The sequence below is a fragment of the Doryrhamphus excisus genome, chromosome 12 (assembly GCF_030265055.1).
Source record: "Doryrhamphus excisus isolate RoL2022-K1 chromosome 12, RoL_Dexc_1.0, whole genome shotgun sequence".
In the NCBI taxonomy this organism is placed as follows: domain Eukaryota; kingdom Metazoa; phylum Chordata; class Actinopteri; order Syngnathiformes; family Syngnathidae; genus Doryrhamphus; species Doryrhamphus excisus.
The window spans coordinates 16516076-16533644 of NC_080477.1; the positions used below are offsets into that span (position 1 = coordinate 16516076).

At 40.9% G+C, this 17569-nt stretch overlaps 1 protein-coding gene across 5 annotated transcripts in view; it reads left to right on the top strand.

Annotated features, from left to right (window-relative positions):
- Nucleotides 1-17569, top strand: part of LOC131139827 (MAM domain-containing glycosylphosphatidylinositol anchor protein 1) — a 175900-nt gene that overhangs the window by 64621 nt on the left and 93710 nt on the right. For 4 of the 5 annotated variants that reach the window (XM_058089733.1, XM_058089736.1, XM_058089735.1 and 1 more), the window contains exon 4: nt 10544-10718. In XM_058089733.1, coding sequence (XP_057945716.1) covers nt 10544-10718 — 175 coding nt within the window. Of the gene's footprint in view, nt 1-10543; nt 15809-17569 lie in introns of those variants that run through there. The other variant, XM_058089737.1, reaches the window with a different exon arrangement.

The following is a 17569-nucleotide window of genomic DNA, read 5'->3' on the forward strand; positions in this document are numbered from 1 at the left end:
GATATGTAAATGCATGTATCTAATCGGATTAACTGGTGATCAAGGGTTTCGACCCCTATAGACCTCATTGACTTTGCTGATATGTCCTTGAATAACTAGCTACCTTGCAAGAAAGTGTCCATCATCAGTGTACAGGTTAGCACTATGACATTAGGTCTTAATAGCATTTTTCTATCATCATGTTAAGTTAGTATGTAACCAGAAATTCAAACAATGAGTAATGTTGAAGGCTGAATAGGTGTAAGATATGCTAACACAATAGTTATTCAGCTACACGAAAAATAAGCATGAACAGAAAAGGTGTCCAGTGTTTATGTAACAAACAGTCGCTCTGGAGTATAAGTCGCAGGAACAGCCAACCTATGAAAAAAAGTGTGACTTATAGTCCGAGAAAATATGATAACATATAAACAAGAGTGATTGAGACTGGATTATATATCAACATCGCTACGCTGGCTCGCTCCTCCCCCTCGCTTTACATTGCATTAATGCATTGAGAAGATGCATTCAAATTGTGAATGTTTTCTATATATGTATTCTACGCTGGTCACTAGGTGTCGGTAAAAGTTACATTAATGTTCGATGAGACGAACAGCCGACTTTTTACTGTGGTTTATCTCACCACAGGCACAATCATAACATAATAATCACAATAATAAGAATCATCAAAATAACACGGGCTACCGTGACCGTCACTGTTATGAAGACAGCGAGCAAGTGATGTCAAAACTGTCCTTGCCTCCTTTCTATTGACGCCAGTCAATGCTAATTCACTATTAAGGTCTCCCACGTTTTGTTTACTGGTGTTGACAGCTTGCACTTTGGACAGCAGGGCAAATAGGTCTGACAGCAGTTGGGGCAGAATCTGCTGGATCCCGTTGTGATGTGTCACTCTGACGAGAGAAGTGAGCACCTCACAGACAAGAAGCTGTGCGTGTATGTGTGTTTGGCAAGACAGATATTTTTACATGTAGGGACAGAATGTCAGAGGGAATCAGGGAGTGGGACTCGGGAGGGAAAGATGAGAAAAGGTATGATTTTTAGAGAGGGAAAAACGCAAATAAAAGCAAATATGAGAGGTGATGTTGATGTGCGGTTGCACAGTGGATAGTGGTTTGCATGTTGTGCTGCACGATCAGGAGAACGAGGATTCAAATCTGCTGTCATATCTGTGTGGAGTTTAGATATTCGGTTAGTTTAACTGGAGACTCTGAATTGTCCATCAGAGTGTGAATGGTGACTGGCAACCAGTCCGGGTTGTACCCCGCCTCGCTCCCAAAGCTTACCCTAATGACGCAGAATCGAAGCAATGGAAAATCCCCAACAACAGTCCTCAACCTTTTGGTGCCTCTGGACCAGGTTTTATGGAGTTGGCCGATATATAAAAAGCTTGATTTATGATCTTCCAATATAGTGTCATTTTACCACATGATCAATACAGAACATGGTGGAGTATGCAGGGCATATATAGTCCACACTGACCGGCTGTGGAACACATGCTAAATGCTGTCTGCTGCTACTTTGTCAGTTGCAATCATTACTATAGCCAGCAGCAATGGAGCTCTCAAAGAAATATACCCTATTTCTTAAAGTTAACCTTCAATTCAGTGGTGCTGCATAAGATGGCAGAGGCTAAGAACTAATGGTGTCGACTGTCGACACATTCATTATAGCGACAGACATTTCCTCCAAGCTAATGTTGAAATGGTGTCTGGAGTGTCAGGTCATCTAGCAGTGCTAGTACGGTCTGTTTATCCAGTTAGCATAAGCAGCAGGACCCGGGCCATGCTACATGCTTTGGAAAGTCACTACACAAACCGCTTTGCAGGAACACTACAGGAAAGGATCTAGTTTTAGCATCAAGAACTTTTCAATCATGGAATACTTCTGAGATGTGACTGGAAGTCATGTACCTTCTATATTCCTGTGGTGAACTGTGATCTTTATGGTTTTTTGGTCTGCAAATACATGGAAATAAGCAGTACAATGCAATTAACGTGAACTAAATTAGAAATAATTATGAAAACAAAAGACAAATAACATACAGAAGTCCATTAGGAAATTAATTCAATATGAGGCTCCAGTCTAAGCCATCTCTGTGTGAAGTTTGCGTGTTCTTCCCGTGCATGCGTGGGTTTTCTCCGGGTTTTTTATCTTTTTATTCATTCTTTGTGCATCCACTGTTAGGTTTTCCAGGTTCATGTAGAAAACAACTGATTGTGTGGTTTGTTTATACCTACGTTTTGTGGTTTTACATCTTTGAAACTGTCTGTAGAGCACCCACTTACCAGGTCCATCTATTTGTCTGGGAATTAATAAATATTGTTTCTATGTTGGGGCTGCACGGCCAAGTGGTTAGCGTGCAGGCCACACAGCTAGGAGACCCGAGTTTGACTCCAACCTCAGCCATCTCTGGAGTGGAGTTTGCATGTTCTCCCCGTGCATGCGTGGGTTTTCTCCGGGTACTCCGGTTTCCTCCCACATTCCAAAAACATGCTAGGTTAATTGGCGACTCCAAATTGTCCATAGGTATGAATGTGAGTGTGAATGGTTGTTTGTCTATATGTGCCCTGTGATTGGCTGGCGACCAGTCCAGGGTGTACCCCGGCTCTCGCCCGAAGCCAGCTGGGATAGGCTCCAGCACCCCCGGAACCCTTGTGAGGATAAGCAGTAGAAAATGAATGAATGAATGAATGAATCCAATATGAGGCTTATTACTGAGCCAAATTGACATAGAAGCACACAAAGCATGAGATTATGCACCAACCCAAAACGCACAGCAGCACAGCGCTAACATTATTAAACCTCACCTCTGTGCATTTACGCACATCATTAACATTTGTGAACAAGGACAAGGATGAAAGGAAGAATAGAAATTGCATTGTCTGTCTTGTGCAGCGATGGAGAAAGTCGTGCACATACAGTAATTCTGCATCACACTTGGTGGCCGCAACATCTGAAGAAGACATATTCCTGAAAGCATAAATTAACTATAAATGCAAAATTGGGGACTTTTTAGCTTTCTAATAGTGTTTGTATTCAGTCAACAAACAGAAAACACACCCATTAATCACAGCACCATGTAAGAAGATCAGCTCTCATTTAGCACACAATATGAATGACATGGAAAAATCTTCAAGATGCAAAACATCATCATCAAACTTACTCATTTGTTCATCTAACGCACACAGAACAATGAACAACTTAACGCTGTCACCTTTCATCTGGACTGCCCATTAAAAGGACTGTCCGTGTCCATAAATAGGTTGGCATCAGGCATCATCATGTGGTGTCCAAATATAAGAAATGCTGTAGACCTAATACAAACATTTTGATGCCACAAAATATCATATATTGATGTAACCAAGATGTTTAATGATGTAGGAAGTGACTGTAAGCTTGGTCACACTATTTTTTAAAAGAGATGGTATGCTGTAAACAAGCACATGATTTCTTGGAAATTATTTGCTAAAAGGAAGTCATGCGACTCCTTAGAAGTGTCTTGATGCGACGGAACCAACAAGAAGCTTTTGAAAGCGTATATTGATTCACTGCAGGGGGAAATCATCAGATTGGATGAGGCAAGTTTTATAGTCTCTTCCAGAGGAGAGGGAATTTCCACCTGAAAAGATATCTCATAGGAGGGTCAAAGGGACGTTCCAATGGAAGAAGACATGGGACAGGTCAAGAGAGTGTATATAAAATTTTCTTAGGTTTTTTTCCCTAATTAATTTCTTTGAATGGAGTATATGTGTCATCTTAAAGCAGGGGCGGGCAAACTACGGCCCGGGGGCCACATCTGGCCCGCCAAGTGCTTAAATATGGCCCACTTGTTTTTCATTGAAACTTGGCTTGAGCCAACCTTTTGATGGTTTAGGTAGCTTTTTTTTTAAATAAATTTGGTTATTAGATGTGGTGTGCTGTTTACATAGTGCTCCTGAAAAAGGGACACAAGCACATATAGCAGGTTAAATGACACTTTTACAGATACAAAGATTTCAGGTGGACTGTTATATATAGTCTGGACCCCCACATCAATTTTGTTAATGCGGCTCGCAAGTCAAAAAGTCTTAAAGGGGATCTTTTCGGCTCTTTCCACATTTCTGACCTACTATATAAATGTAGTAGTTTGAAATGTTTCTGTGAACATGAACGTGAAATATCCGCTAAACTGTTGTTGAAGCCAGAAGCAGCACGTAACAAAAAAAAACAAAAAAAAAACACTGAAAAAAATTCTCTGAAACCATGTAGCGAGGGAACACTGTACACAAAAGAATTGTGACATATTGTCTAAATAGCATACAGAGTTGCAGTGATGACTTGGAATGTGCATTGATGGTTTTCAAATGTTTATACAGATCAGACCACTAATGGAAGGTTTACATGCCTGCCTTTGTTAATGTGTTCATCATATGCGTTTCACTGGGGGGACATGGTGGCGCCTTCGGTCTCATAAAAACAAGCAGAGAACTGTAAAGTCAGAAATGCACCCCTCCATTACTGGAACGACTTTTATCTAACCACAAAGTTAAGATAAAGTAAGCATAGACCCAGTTAAGAAATGCAGTATTTTTCCACATTGAGTGTAGCATCTGTTGCTGTTGTTATTGTAACTCTGGCAGTGTTATGATGCATCAGGGTAGTGTCAAAGATGCCATTATGGGAATTTGGCAGCTGTTTAAGAAGGAAAATGTGTTGTTTAACACACAAAGTAGTCCCTCGCTAGTCCCGCACCTCCCCAACCGCGATGCTCTACAAGTCTTCATTCATTTCCATATTGAAACGTACGTACGTATGAGTACATCACAGCTGAATGCAGAAACAGTGAATTACGCCTGCTGCTTCATGTTGAGTCATCTCCCAGGGGGATGCCATACCTTCTTAGCACATTATACTCCAAAGTTAAGAGCAGGCTCTAAAAAAGGAAAGTCTTTTAACAATGTGTGTGCATGTCTATTGGAATGTGCATCATTTAAATTTGAAGTGTATTTCAACTCAAGATCTAATACAGAGTTGGACTTGGCTGTACTTTGTAAAGGGCAAAAAAAAAGAAGAAGAAAAGAGGCCCCCCAGACATTAAAAAGATGATAACACTGAAAGATGTCCACATGGGACTTGTTGAAGGAAACGAGAGAAGAGAAAGAGCAATAGAAGGTCTGAGGAGGAAAGCGCATACAGGTGATGGCTTTCAGCTGGCGGGTGTCGCAGGGCTGACAAAAGCTGCACTCTTTGCTTGGCTGTCATCTGCATCACATTCAAGATGACTCTTTTATTCACATTATCAGCACTCCACTGTATTCGCTTTCGTCTGCCATCCCCGACGGAGGAACTCACACCACCTTTTTCTCTAGCCGCCACATAGCTGACAGGCGTTCTTCTATATATACTATATCACTCTCTTTTAGTCTTGCTCTTTCATACACACACACACACAGACCCACACACCAGCCAATAGATCTCATGCACACAAATAGATGCACCTTTGATTTAGAAAAGGTTATAACATCTAGCCTACACCAAGTATTCAACCAAGTGACAGCTAGGACATCATCAGTCCATGTAACAATAATACAAATAGCAATAATACCTGTAGTAATAATAACAATAATATTCAATATTTAAATGCATTAATATAGTCAATTTTCAGACATGCATACAATGGACATTTAGCATTTAGATAGAATGAAAACTTCTATCACAATTTATGAAGTAGATTGGCATGTTAACATTTAGCAAAATGGGGTTAGGTCAGGGGTCAGCAACCCACAGCTCCAGAGCCGCATGTAGCTCTGAAGCCTCTTGTTGTGGCTCCCTTCACAATGCTCAAGTATTTCTTTAACACCCGGATGGAGAAAATATGCATCTTTGTAATGAGTTAAAAAAATAAATCAGGCTTTCTGTGAGACCATGAATGAATCCTGGATATTAACCCCCCAAGAAAAAAAAATGAGCTTTGTAGTTTTTAATTCTGCATGGACAGATGCCTTTGTCTTCGTTGCTTCTCTGGCTTACATTCATGCTATTTTGCGAGAAACAGCAATTTGTTGTATTCTGCTGTAAAAACTGGTCAAATTAAGAACGATTCAAAGTTTGTAAGATGGAGTTTATAAGCTATTGTTTATAAATTACGTTTTGTGGCTCAAGTCTATTTTCCTTTAGTGAGCTTGGGGGTAAAATGGCTCTTCTGATAGTAAAGGTTACTGACCCCTGGATTAGGTAGACTAATTTGATTACTTTTGATTAATTAATTTGATTAATTTTGATTACTCCATATTGTCTTAAGACATGTAGTACTTTATCCATATTAGCTCAGCTTTCAATTGTGTGATCTATTTTAATTCAATTCAGTTCAATTCTATTTTATTTATATAGCGCCAGAGTCATCCTACATGAAGTAGGTCTATGATCACACGCCTCATAAATGAATTGAGAAACCAACTGAACGCTACATGAGCAATTACTTGGCGATGAAGGCGAGAAGAAACTTTGAACACAACCCAGGCTCTGTGGAGTGACTATTTCTCTCGAAAGGTTGGGTTATAATCGAAATATAGTCGACGAACGGATACCAGATCAAGTGAGAAAACACTGTATTGGGGCCCTTGACTCTGTGACACTTATTTTCCTATTCCAACACCAATCTGAAAGCCAGAACACAACAAAAAGCAGCTTATTTAAAGTGCAAATGATATGTTACAACACACTAAAATTTTGTAGCCTGCAGATTTTCGCCCTTCAGTGGTGAACCCTCCACAAAATGTAACCTAAGAGACCTAAATGTACCTAAACCTGATGCAAAGCCATGTCCTTAGAAATGATGGTTACTGAATGGATGGGGCCATCGTAGTGTAATAACATTCAAATTCAACATAACCCTTTTAATGTACTGCAAGAAAAATTAAACATGCAGAAATCCAAAGTTGACGGAAATTGCCCGAATGTTAACTAAGTTCACTAAAACTTAAGCATTTCTCAAAGTCTTTGATCGTGACTTGTCGATTCCCTCTTGATTAGCAAATGTGCCTTTTCTTAAGCCATAAGCTTATTGTTGAGGCTGTTCACTTTTTGGGGGAGAGATTTTAACTATCCAGCTTCAAACGTGTACCTGAGCTCCTTTGGATAGGTAAGGTTCACAGCATACACCAACCCAAAGAACAGGGAGCAAGCCCTTGGAAAGATACCCAGAGCAGTTTGAACTTGAACATTCACCACGAAACCGATGTTGTCTGGATCCTTTGACATTGTAGATCTTCAGACTTTGAACAGCAAGGTCCTGCAACACGCCGTCTTTGTCAGCATCTTGTAATAGCAAGAACATTGTGCATATCAGACATGTACATAAACCCATTTTAAAATCAAAGACAATGTAGACTGACTCCAAAACTCCAATTACTAACACTATAACTCCGTTTTGGCAGATTTGGTCATTTGCAGTAATGCAGAACAACCTTAACTGCTATAGATAGTTGAATTGTTTGTTAACTAAAACAATTAAACAGGTCTTACCATGAAGGAAACGATAGTCTATGAAAAAAATGTCCGACTTCATGTCCGTGTGATGAAAAATGCATTGGGCAAAATCAAGACCTCACGATGAAAAAAATGTATCAATTTTCTACACGTTCCTAATAAATATAATTAAACTCTACTCAGGGGTTTTTCAGCTGATTTCATTTCTAAAAAAAGACTAAAATGCAGTTAATAAATTATTCAAATTTGGTAAGTTCATCTCAGTGTGATTCCAAACTGCATTATCTATAGTTCACTCTTATTTATTTAGTAAATATTAATTAATCCTGATGCTGTTTTTGCATTGCAAAGAACATGCAGACGAGTCTCTGATACATATCAGTGTAATTATATACTTGAGCAAAATGGTGAGTTTTGAATAGAGAGAGGTTGTTTTTCCGTGCTTTCATAACCAAGGAGGCTGATAAATATAGGCCTTAACTGCCATTCTACTTCTAAAAAGTCTAGGAGTCGCCAGTATGCATAAAATCTTGGAGCGTTCTCCTGGGTTGATAGGGCACTAAAAGCTTGTGTGTTTTTGCTTTAATTGCCTCGCTATTTCAGGATTTTACAAATGTGCTTCGGTATACACAAACGGTAATAGCTTTACCATGAGTTAATGCAAAAGAGCAAAATAGACACTTAATGACTACAAATATGAATAAAAAAAATCCCTTTCTACCTTAAGTTAATACTTTGGAATCTATTCACATTATTGTATTGTGAGGTCATTTTCTACTCGCTGTTAGTCTGTAGTTGGAAGTACTATAAAAGAACAGCAATGGACACCTCACTTTCACACTGTCTTTGTGAATTACCAGAGGACTCACTAAAGCGTGAACGCACAGAGTTTGGTTCATTGCTCACCTTGGCCAGTTGGATCAATGGCAGTGTGCCTCATTTAAATCCCTCCCACAAACAGAGCTGAATCAACAGACAGGGAGTGTTTACACAGGCCCTGATAATCCACTAATCCATATAACCTGCTTTTTAACACACACACACACACATCTGAACAGCGCTCGACACGGGGGTGAACATGCAAAGTGACACCGCATGAGAGCAGAAAAGCTGGAGCGTACACACTGTACCAGTGACTTTTGCCCGTTATCCTCTGTGACCTCCTCTACAGGACAGCGCTGATAGCCTCATAGAGGTTGATAACCGATAGAAGGGTTAATGGGGATTAATGGGATGTACACACACACATACATGCAAGTAAGAATAAAAGTCAAACACTGATGAGGCTGTCGTGTATCACTTGAGTGTATGTTTGTGTGGTAGATTAGGCATGGAGCTGTCTGCTGAGCAGCATCCTCGCGGCCTGATGGGATAATTAAAGTGCGGAAAGCCATATAGAGTTTGTCAGAAATGGTCTGAGTTGAACATCATGGACACCACAAGTTCGGCGCTTAGTGTCACTCGGCAGCCCGAGCTGATTTTATCCCCACAAGTAATAAAGGAAAAACTTTAATCAGTGAGTCAGACAATCTAATGACTTCATGACCGGTTTGCACTCATCCTGTCACTTTTTTCTTATTAAGTCATGCTTCTCTGCTCTTCGACATTCAAATGAAGAGTCTAATCACCAGTTTCCTTTGCTTTTGTAAACATTCATTCATTCATTTTGTATCGCTTATACTGAAGGTTGCAAGGGTGCTGGAGCTTATCACAGCTGTCTTTGGGGTGCATTGCACATTAATTGATGGGCAAAAGAACAACAGTTCCCATGATGCTTAGAGTACAGCTAAAGGAAGTAGTGGAATGGATGCTAATATCTTATGCAGCGATCATGTATTGATATGATACATCTTTAATTGGACCAAGTACAGATTATTTGTATTAATTTGCTTCGAGACGAAAGACGCCAAGAATGACAACAAAAGGGAAAGAGGCCGACAAGGTGTGTGATGAAGAAAATGTGATGCTGTTCAAAGGACAACTTTTGTGGTTTTAATTCTCAAGACGAAGATGAGGAAGACCTCTGTTTGACTATCCATTTGACACACGCTGTTTGGCACTCTTTAGCTAAGCACTGTTCAATACTGTTTGGAAGAAATAAGGTTTATTTAACATGTAGCACGGTGAGCCTTCCCCAAAACCAGACTCACAGACTCCATTAATTTAGCTTTTAATCATTGTTGAAGTTTCAAAAAAAAAATTATTTATGTTTCTCAAGCTGCTGTGCCTCCCCTTAAATCTTCTGGCACCACTCAGTGGACATCTGTCTCACACTTAGAAAACCACTTTGCTATAACATAACGATAACATTCATTCATTCATTTTCTACCGCTTATCCTCACGAGAGTCGCGGGAGATGCTGAAGCTTATCCCAGCTGTCTTCAGGCGAGAGGCGGGGTACACCCTGGACTGGTCGCCAGCCAATCACAGGGCACATATAGACAAACAACCATTCACACTCACATTCATACCTATGGACAATTTGGAGTCGCCAATTAACCTAGCATGTTTTTGGAATGTGGGAGGAAACCGCCGTACCCGGAGAAAACCCACGCATGCACGGGGAGAACATGCACATGAGTTACGAACCCAGGTCTTTGCGATCTCCTTACTGTGTGGTTAGAAAGGTAAACTTATAAGTAGGAATGTCCAATAATTATCGTCCGGATATCAGCCTTAAACTCGTTATTGGGATTTTCCTTTATGAGAGGCGATGTCAAGCATGTAGCATTAACATTGCATCAAAATGCAGTTAACACTGTGTTGCTCTACTTTAACAAGGAGAGCAAGATGCACACCATTTTGTATACCTATCAGTAAATATGTATATCCGATACAAAATCTTTCAATTACTGATGTAAACTGAAGAATATGCTAACCAGGGCATATGCTAACTAAGGCTCCAGTGTAATTGTAACCAGATAGCAACCAGTCCAGGGTCCTCCTTTTTCCATAAGTTAGCAGCGATAGCCTCCGATAAGCGGATGTATGAAACTATAACATAAGTCTACATATTTGTGTATTCTATTGATTTCTGATTGACTGTGTGAATGTCCTCTCTACTTCTATCCAGATACGATGGACAAAGACAGCCGGCAGCGCCTCAGACAAGTTCCAGGAGACATCCATCTACAACGAGACACTCCGCATCGAGGGCATCCAGAGGGTGCAGGGGGGTCGCTACTACTGCAAAGCTGACAACGGGGTGGGGGTGGCTGCCATCAAGTCCATCCGTGTAGATGTGCAGTGTAAGTGGACTCAGAGGAGGAGCACTCCTTCCACATAGAGCTGACTCTCACGGTAGAGCCATTCCCACGGCCGAAGGATGGCTAAACCAGGGATGAGATGATAGTGGCGAGATTGGCGGAAGAGAGATGAAAGACAGATTGGAATGATGAGATGTGGGAATGGCTTCCAGGAGTATCTGATGACTTATGGTGGAGAGGTTGAAAAGCATGACTGCTGGATCAAGTAGAATTTCTCTATCTGGGAGTACAGATAAGAGGGTGCAACACATTAAAAAATAATATCCCTGCTGGTAAAATGCAGGGATAATGCAGGTGTGTGCTGCACCCTTTGGTCTAATTGCCAAAGAAAAGCGTCAGATGCTCCTGAGTAAAAAGTGAAGTCAGCTGGGATTAATTACATTTTTGCAACAGTTAGTCCGGGTGGCACGGGCCCCCTAACCCAATGCTTCTCAGGTCACCTTCATAAGATGGTTACACATTACAACCAGCTATAATGAGAAGATGCATTATGTATGTAAGGCCCACTTTTTTACAGACTTATTTATATCACTTGAACTATAGTCTGACTACATTAAAACGGCCCTTTTTGTCTTACACATTAATCATTAGCAACACTCAATACTGTTTGGTGTTTATGTTGCCTTTTCACATGGAAAAAAACAACATATTTGAATAAAAAGTATCTGCAATGATGCTTCAACCTAAAAGCACAGATACTTTAATAGTTTGGGAACCTTGTTTTTTTGTTTTCGTGGCTTTTTTTTTATTTTATCCTTGGGGGTTCTGATCATGAGAGCACTTAAAAGTACGTACATTCACATTAGAATCTCATCACCTATTTTTTTCTTTACTCTTTGTGAATGTGATTCATGTAACTCCCGAATGTCTGCACACAAACGGGTGAAAACTTGGCAAAACATGCACCCCTACTGTGCTCTTTTCAGACAAATACACTATGTGTATCTGTACCTCGTAAGTCAGATTGATTTGAAATTGAAAAAATCAATGCAAAGCACCCGCTGTAACTTTAGAGTGTTTAGCCAAAATTTGGCACAGTGGTCGAGTGGTTAGCGTGCAGACCTCACAACGAGGAGACCAGGGTTCAATTCCACCCTTGGCCATCTCTGTGTGGAGTTTGCATGTTCTCCCCGTGCATGCGTGGGTTTTCTCCGGGTACTCCGGTTTCCTCCCACATTCCAAAAACATGCTAGGTTAATTGGCCACTCCAAATTGTCCATAGGTATGAATGTGAGTGTGAATGGTTGTTTGTCTATATGTGCCCTGTGATTGGCTGGCGACCAGTCCAGGGTGTACCCCGCCTCTCGCCCGAAGACAGCTGGGATAGGCTCCAGCACCCCTGCGACCCTCGTGAGGAAAAAGCGGTAGAAAATGAATGAATTAATGAATTGTCCATAGGTATGGATGAATGGTTGTTTGTCTATATGTGCCCTGTGATTGGGTACCCCACCTCTCGCCCAAAGCTAGGATAGGCTCCAGCACCCTCCGCGACCCTTGTGAGGAAAAAGCGGTAGAAAATGAATGAATGAATCTTTAGGGGACTGACAAACCCTAACTCTAACCCTAAAATTTGAGCCAGATTGATGGAAAATTATGGTACTATCAAGCAAGTTTCTACTTCTCCGTTTGATGCATTGCATTGACACTCGCTGCATTCATATCTGCACCAGATCGCCAAAGATGCATGGTTAGAAACAGCCCAAATAGTGTCATTTGTTGACAATGGGACCAATGCCACTGATATCCTCAAAACACAGCACCCAGTGCTATCATGATGTCGAGATACAAACATGATATGGCTGGAGGGCGTTACATTGAATTTAAATGGGACCACTGAGAAGCATTGTAGTGTTGTAGGGGTCCCGTGCTGCTGCTTGTGTCACTGCCCCACTGTTCCCGTGAGTCAGGAACCAGGTCATGGCATCAGGTTAACATACACCCTTACACACACACTTGCACACTTGTGTCCCCACTTGGATGTAATTCTATTCATTTTCCCCAAACAGCTCCTGCCATTGAATCAATCCTTTAAATTGCTGTTTTATAGATGACAATAGAAAAAAAAGCCTTATTTTCCAAGGGCCTATAAAACAAAACAATCAATTCTGTGTAGTATGTTTGCTTAATTCATCTTGCCTTCAGTGCTGTTTTGTGCACAGTCCACTAACTATCAAAGCTCCTAAATCAAACAATTTAACCTTCACACTCAACCACCACGTTTGTCGTTTATCCACTACCCTACTGCACCTCTTAATGAAGCATCCCCTCCTTTTCTCACCCCCCACTCCCACTTTCTGCTCATAGCTGTCCCCGGGCACTAGTGTGCCTACCCCCCTTTCCATCCACTGGGGACCTGGTAATTGCTGGAGGCCCCGCTCGGCTTGTACTGTCAGCGCAGTAGTGACAGGACCTCTGTGAGGCTAACCAGCTCTGACGGCCAATGCTTGTTCAATTCCCCATCCCACTCCCCCACCAATGCGGGGTCAGGAACGGTAGCGATCTGCTTCCTACTCGGGGTGGCTGTAGAGCTAAAACGATATAACAATTAGCCCGGGCCGGCAGAATGGAAGAACAGGAGATACTATGCACCGTCCATGGCCAAAAAAATGTACATTTTCTGCTGCATGACACCGTCAGACATAAATATTTAGACAGTATTGTTAAACTGCAATATTTAGCATTGTGTTATATTGTCGTCATTTCCAGTTGACCGGGTATGAGAAATATGACCTGATACTACTTGCTTTTGCCAATTTAATAGTTTCGGTAGCGAGTAGATTTGCATTGAGACAAGTAGCTACCATGTAGTGGAAATAAAGTTAGTGTAGAGTTGAATGTTTAGTGATTTCCTTGCCAGCATTTTCTAAAAAGTCAATTTACATAGCCTCATTAACTAAAAATTTTTGTTTTAATCCCTGTATTCTTGTGGATTTTGCCTTTTATAAAGATAAACAAGTAGCAAACATTTGAGAACTGAGAGAAAAATAAGTGAATAAGCACCTAAAAAGGTAGATGCACTGACATGTCCTCAAGTTTGCGTGAGGCCAGCCAACCAGTCATTGTACTAGAGGGCAGAACAAGCTGTTACTTGCGGTTCGGAACAAACAACAGTTTCCGTGCTCACATTGCTTCTTTCATGCATCCATTTTGTCTTTCCCACATTAGCTCTCTTCAACTTCATTTTTCCTTTTTGCACCCCTCGTTGTTTAATGTCTCATTAGCTTTTCTTCGTTCTTTTTCATAGCCACATATCACACAGTAGAACTGTATGTTTATGTGTGCGTCCACCATGGGTCAGTTGGGGTTTCTCTCTCACAGCTTGGCATGCCTGGCCGTAGGTCTCCAACCCTGCATGCACCTTTACTTCCTTTGGGACAATCACCTGAGCGCATGCACGTACGCCCACACAAGGAGAAACATGCATACATCTCCCTATTCTGCTCGGGGAGTAGATGCGTTCATAAAAAGTCACAATAAGTTATGTGGATGCTGAAAGTTATGGATTTGTCAGTGTATTATTTTACTGTTTCATAACGAGGTCATCATTTACCGTATTCAAATGCAATATCAGTGGATTGGCTATTAACGTATTTTCCGGATTAAAAGTCAGACTTTTTTTCATAGGTTGGCTGTTCCTGCGACTTATACTCCAGAGCGACTTCTAAATGAAAAAAAAAACTGTTTATGTTACATAAACACTGGACACCTTTTCCGTTCATGTTTATTTTTCGTGTAGCTGAATAACCATTGTGTTAGCATATCTTACACCTATTCAGCCTCTATTCTTTTTTTGTTAGAATTTGTTTTGGTCAAGTAGTTTGTAAAATAAATTACCCACAAAAAATGTGACTTATACTCCAGTGCGACTTATGTATGTTTTTTTCTACCTAATTATGCATTTTTGGCCTTGTGCAATTTATACTCCGGAACGACTTATAGTCCAGAAAATACAGTAAATTTTCAGTTCATTGAAACAAAATATGTCGGAACTGATTAATCGGATATGCATGATTTCTTATGGTAAAAATGTTTTCGGTTTTAGTACGTTTTGGTTTGAGTCGGACCTTCTAGAACAGATTAATGTTGCTAACCAAGGTTCCACTGTAAATGAACTTGGATATATTGTATTATTCACATAAAATTGGCTTTTGAGAAGACATAATCAAATATCAGGGCTACTCACGTTTTTGACATATTTGTTTATGTATTTGTCTGTAGAATAGTCTTTAGGGTTAGCATAAGAACATTTAATATCTTTAGCTACTTTTTGAAGATAATGAATTGCCATTTGTCACTTGCAGTCACACCATTAACTTATGACTTAATCCGGTTATATCATTTATATATGAGCTGCATGTACACTTGAGGTACCTCAGAGCATGACCCAAAGCTCTCACACAACATAAAAGACGTTGCTTACACTTTCAAAAGGTGTGCAAGGGCAGCCGAGAAGGGAGAGAGTGAATGGCAGATGGAGCTGAAAAAAAGAGCAGAAAATGAGCAGAAGATTTCAAGAAAGGAAAAGCAATATGCAAATTGTGTTCTGAGATGGAAGCTCTTATGGCCAAGTGAATTGTAATATTTATGTGCTTATTTAGACCTTTTGTCTCCTTCTTTTTCATGTCTGTGGTCCTCAATCATACTCGTTTTGTCCATTCGCCCTGAATTCATCCTTGGTTAAATCAGCATGGGCTTCATTATCATTTATCAGACTTTCTTCTGCCAATCTGCCTTTGTGCAGTTCCAAAAGAAACACATATAACACAGTATTATGACACAATATCATTGATGCAAAGTTGTACTGTATGCAATGCAACACACGACACACTTTAGACCTCCATCACACTTGATGACCCAATGACCTGGAACCCTAATGACAGAGACAGTGGGGCAGTGAGCAGACGAGGGTTAACTCAGAAGTAGCCTCTACTGATGGGATGGACTTGGTTCAGAGACCCAACCAATGTTATATGCATTTAGCTCGGATGAAGAAATAATACTGCATTCGCAAAGGAAAACAAACTAAATAAATAAAGGGTTCCCTGTGGATATTCTTCTCTGGACAGCACCAGGTAAGTGGCGGTCTCCATGGGCCAATGGTTTTCTATCATTATCATTATTGATGATGACAAAATTGATTCTGATTATTCTGAATGGCTATGCTATGCTGGTAGTTAACTGAATATCATGTTTGGTGCACTGGAAGTGTTTTCATAATACTAATCTTCACATTGACGTTTAGCTGATGATTTCACCTTGCACTTGTTATTGAATCATGAATACTGCAAATGTACCGTAATTGTATTATTGTATGGTAAAGGCTAGCTGAGGTGGCTTGCAGAGAATTTTGGACGACCAATGGAAAGCTGAAGTGTCACGACTGGCCAGGGGACCCCTGAGAGTCCATCTGATAGAACTAGGCTAGAGACAGTGAAGTGTGGGCATTCCTTTGTGGTGGTGGTGGTGGGGGGGGGGCATGCATAGTACAGTTCTTTGCCGGGAGAGTCGGCCCTACAAAAAACATTGGGTCACATACATTTTTTTGGACACAATCTTGCTGCATGATCATGTAAACAGACATTGTGAAGAAATTTGTGTAACCTTGGCACCCCTCCCCACCAGGCTTGTACTTGCATGCTTGAGAGACTCTAACACAGGGGGCTAAAATCCATGGGTGTGGGTGCTAGTAGCCTCTCCGCTGGCCACTTCAAACGCGGCCTAGCTGGAGCATGAAGAACACAGACTGACACATACTGCTTCTAAAACAAAGGTAGCTAACTTTTTGTGTTGAGTGCGTCTTAAAAAGATACCTTGACCTTTTTAGCGGGTTAGAGGCAAAAATAGTGAATCACCGTGCCGACACGCATGCTTTCTTCACCATTGCTCATCGCATTGTGCTACATGTTTTTTACTCTTGTCGGGATTCCGGATTGCCCTTTCGAATGCCACATTTTGTCGCTCACTTCAGTTTGCACATTTTATAATGATTTGCGTGTTGAAGGAGGCCTTGATTCTCTTGGATTTTTTCATCTTTTTATTCATTCTTTTTGCATCCACTGTTAGGTTTTCTAGGTTCATGTAGAAAACAACTGATTGTGTGGTTTCTTTATACCACCAGACGCGAGTTCGATTCCACCCCCGGCCATCTCTGTGTGGAGTTTGCATGTTCTCCCCGTGCATGCGTGGGTTTTTATCCGGGTACATGCTAAACATGCTAGCTAACTCCAAATTGTCAAAGAAATGTCTTATTATTAGGGGCTGCACGGTGAACAAGTGGTTAGCGTGTAGGCCACACGTAGGATAAACGAGTTCGATTCTATCCTGGGCCATCTCTGTGTGGAGTTTGCATGTTCTCCCCGTGCATGCGTGGGTGTTCTCCGGGTACTTCGGTTTCCTCCCACATTCCAAAAACATGCTAGGTTAATTGGCGACTCCAAATTGTCCATAGGTATGAATGTGAGTGTGAATGGTTGTTTGTCTATATGTGCCCTGTGATTGGCTGCCCACCAGTCCAGGGTGTACCCCGCCTCTCGCCCGAAGACAGCTGGGATAGGCTCCAGCACCTCCGCGACCCTCACAAGGATAAGCAGTAGAAAATAATTGAATGTTTCTATGTTTGACATGCATTCTTAGCTCATTAGAATTTATTTCTACAAACAATCTTCAACATCAATTAGTTAGCTCATGCTGTACATTTTATTCCTTTTGTTAAAATGAAGCACATAGAGATGAAAGACAGAAGAGATATTCAGGAATGCTCACCCTGTCCTTGTTTTGGAACACTTTTCACAGTTCTTTGATAGACCAGGCCATGGCTGTCACAGTTTTTTTGT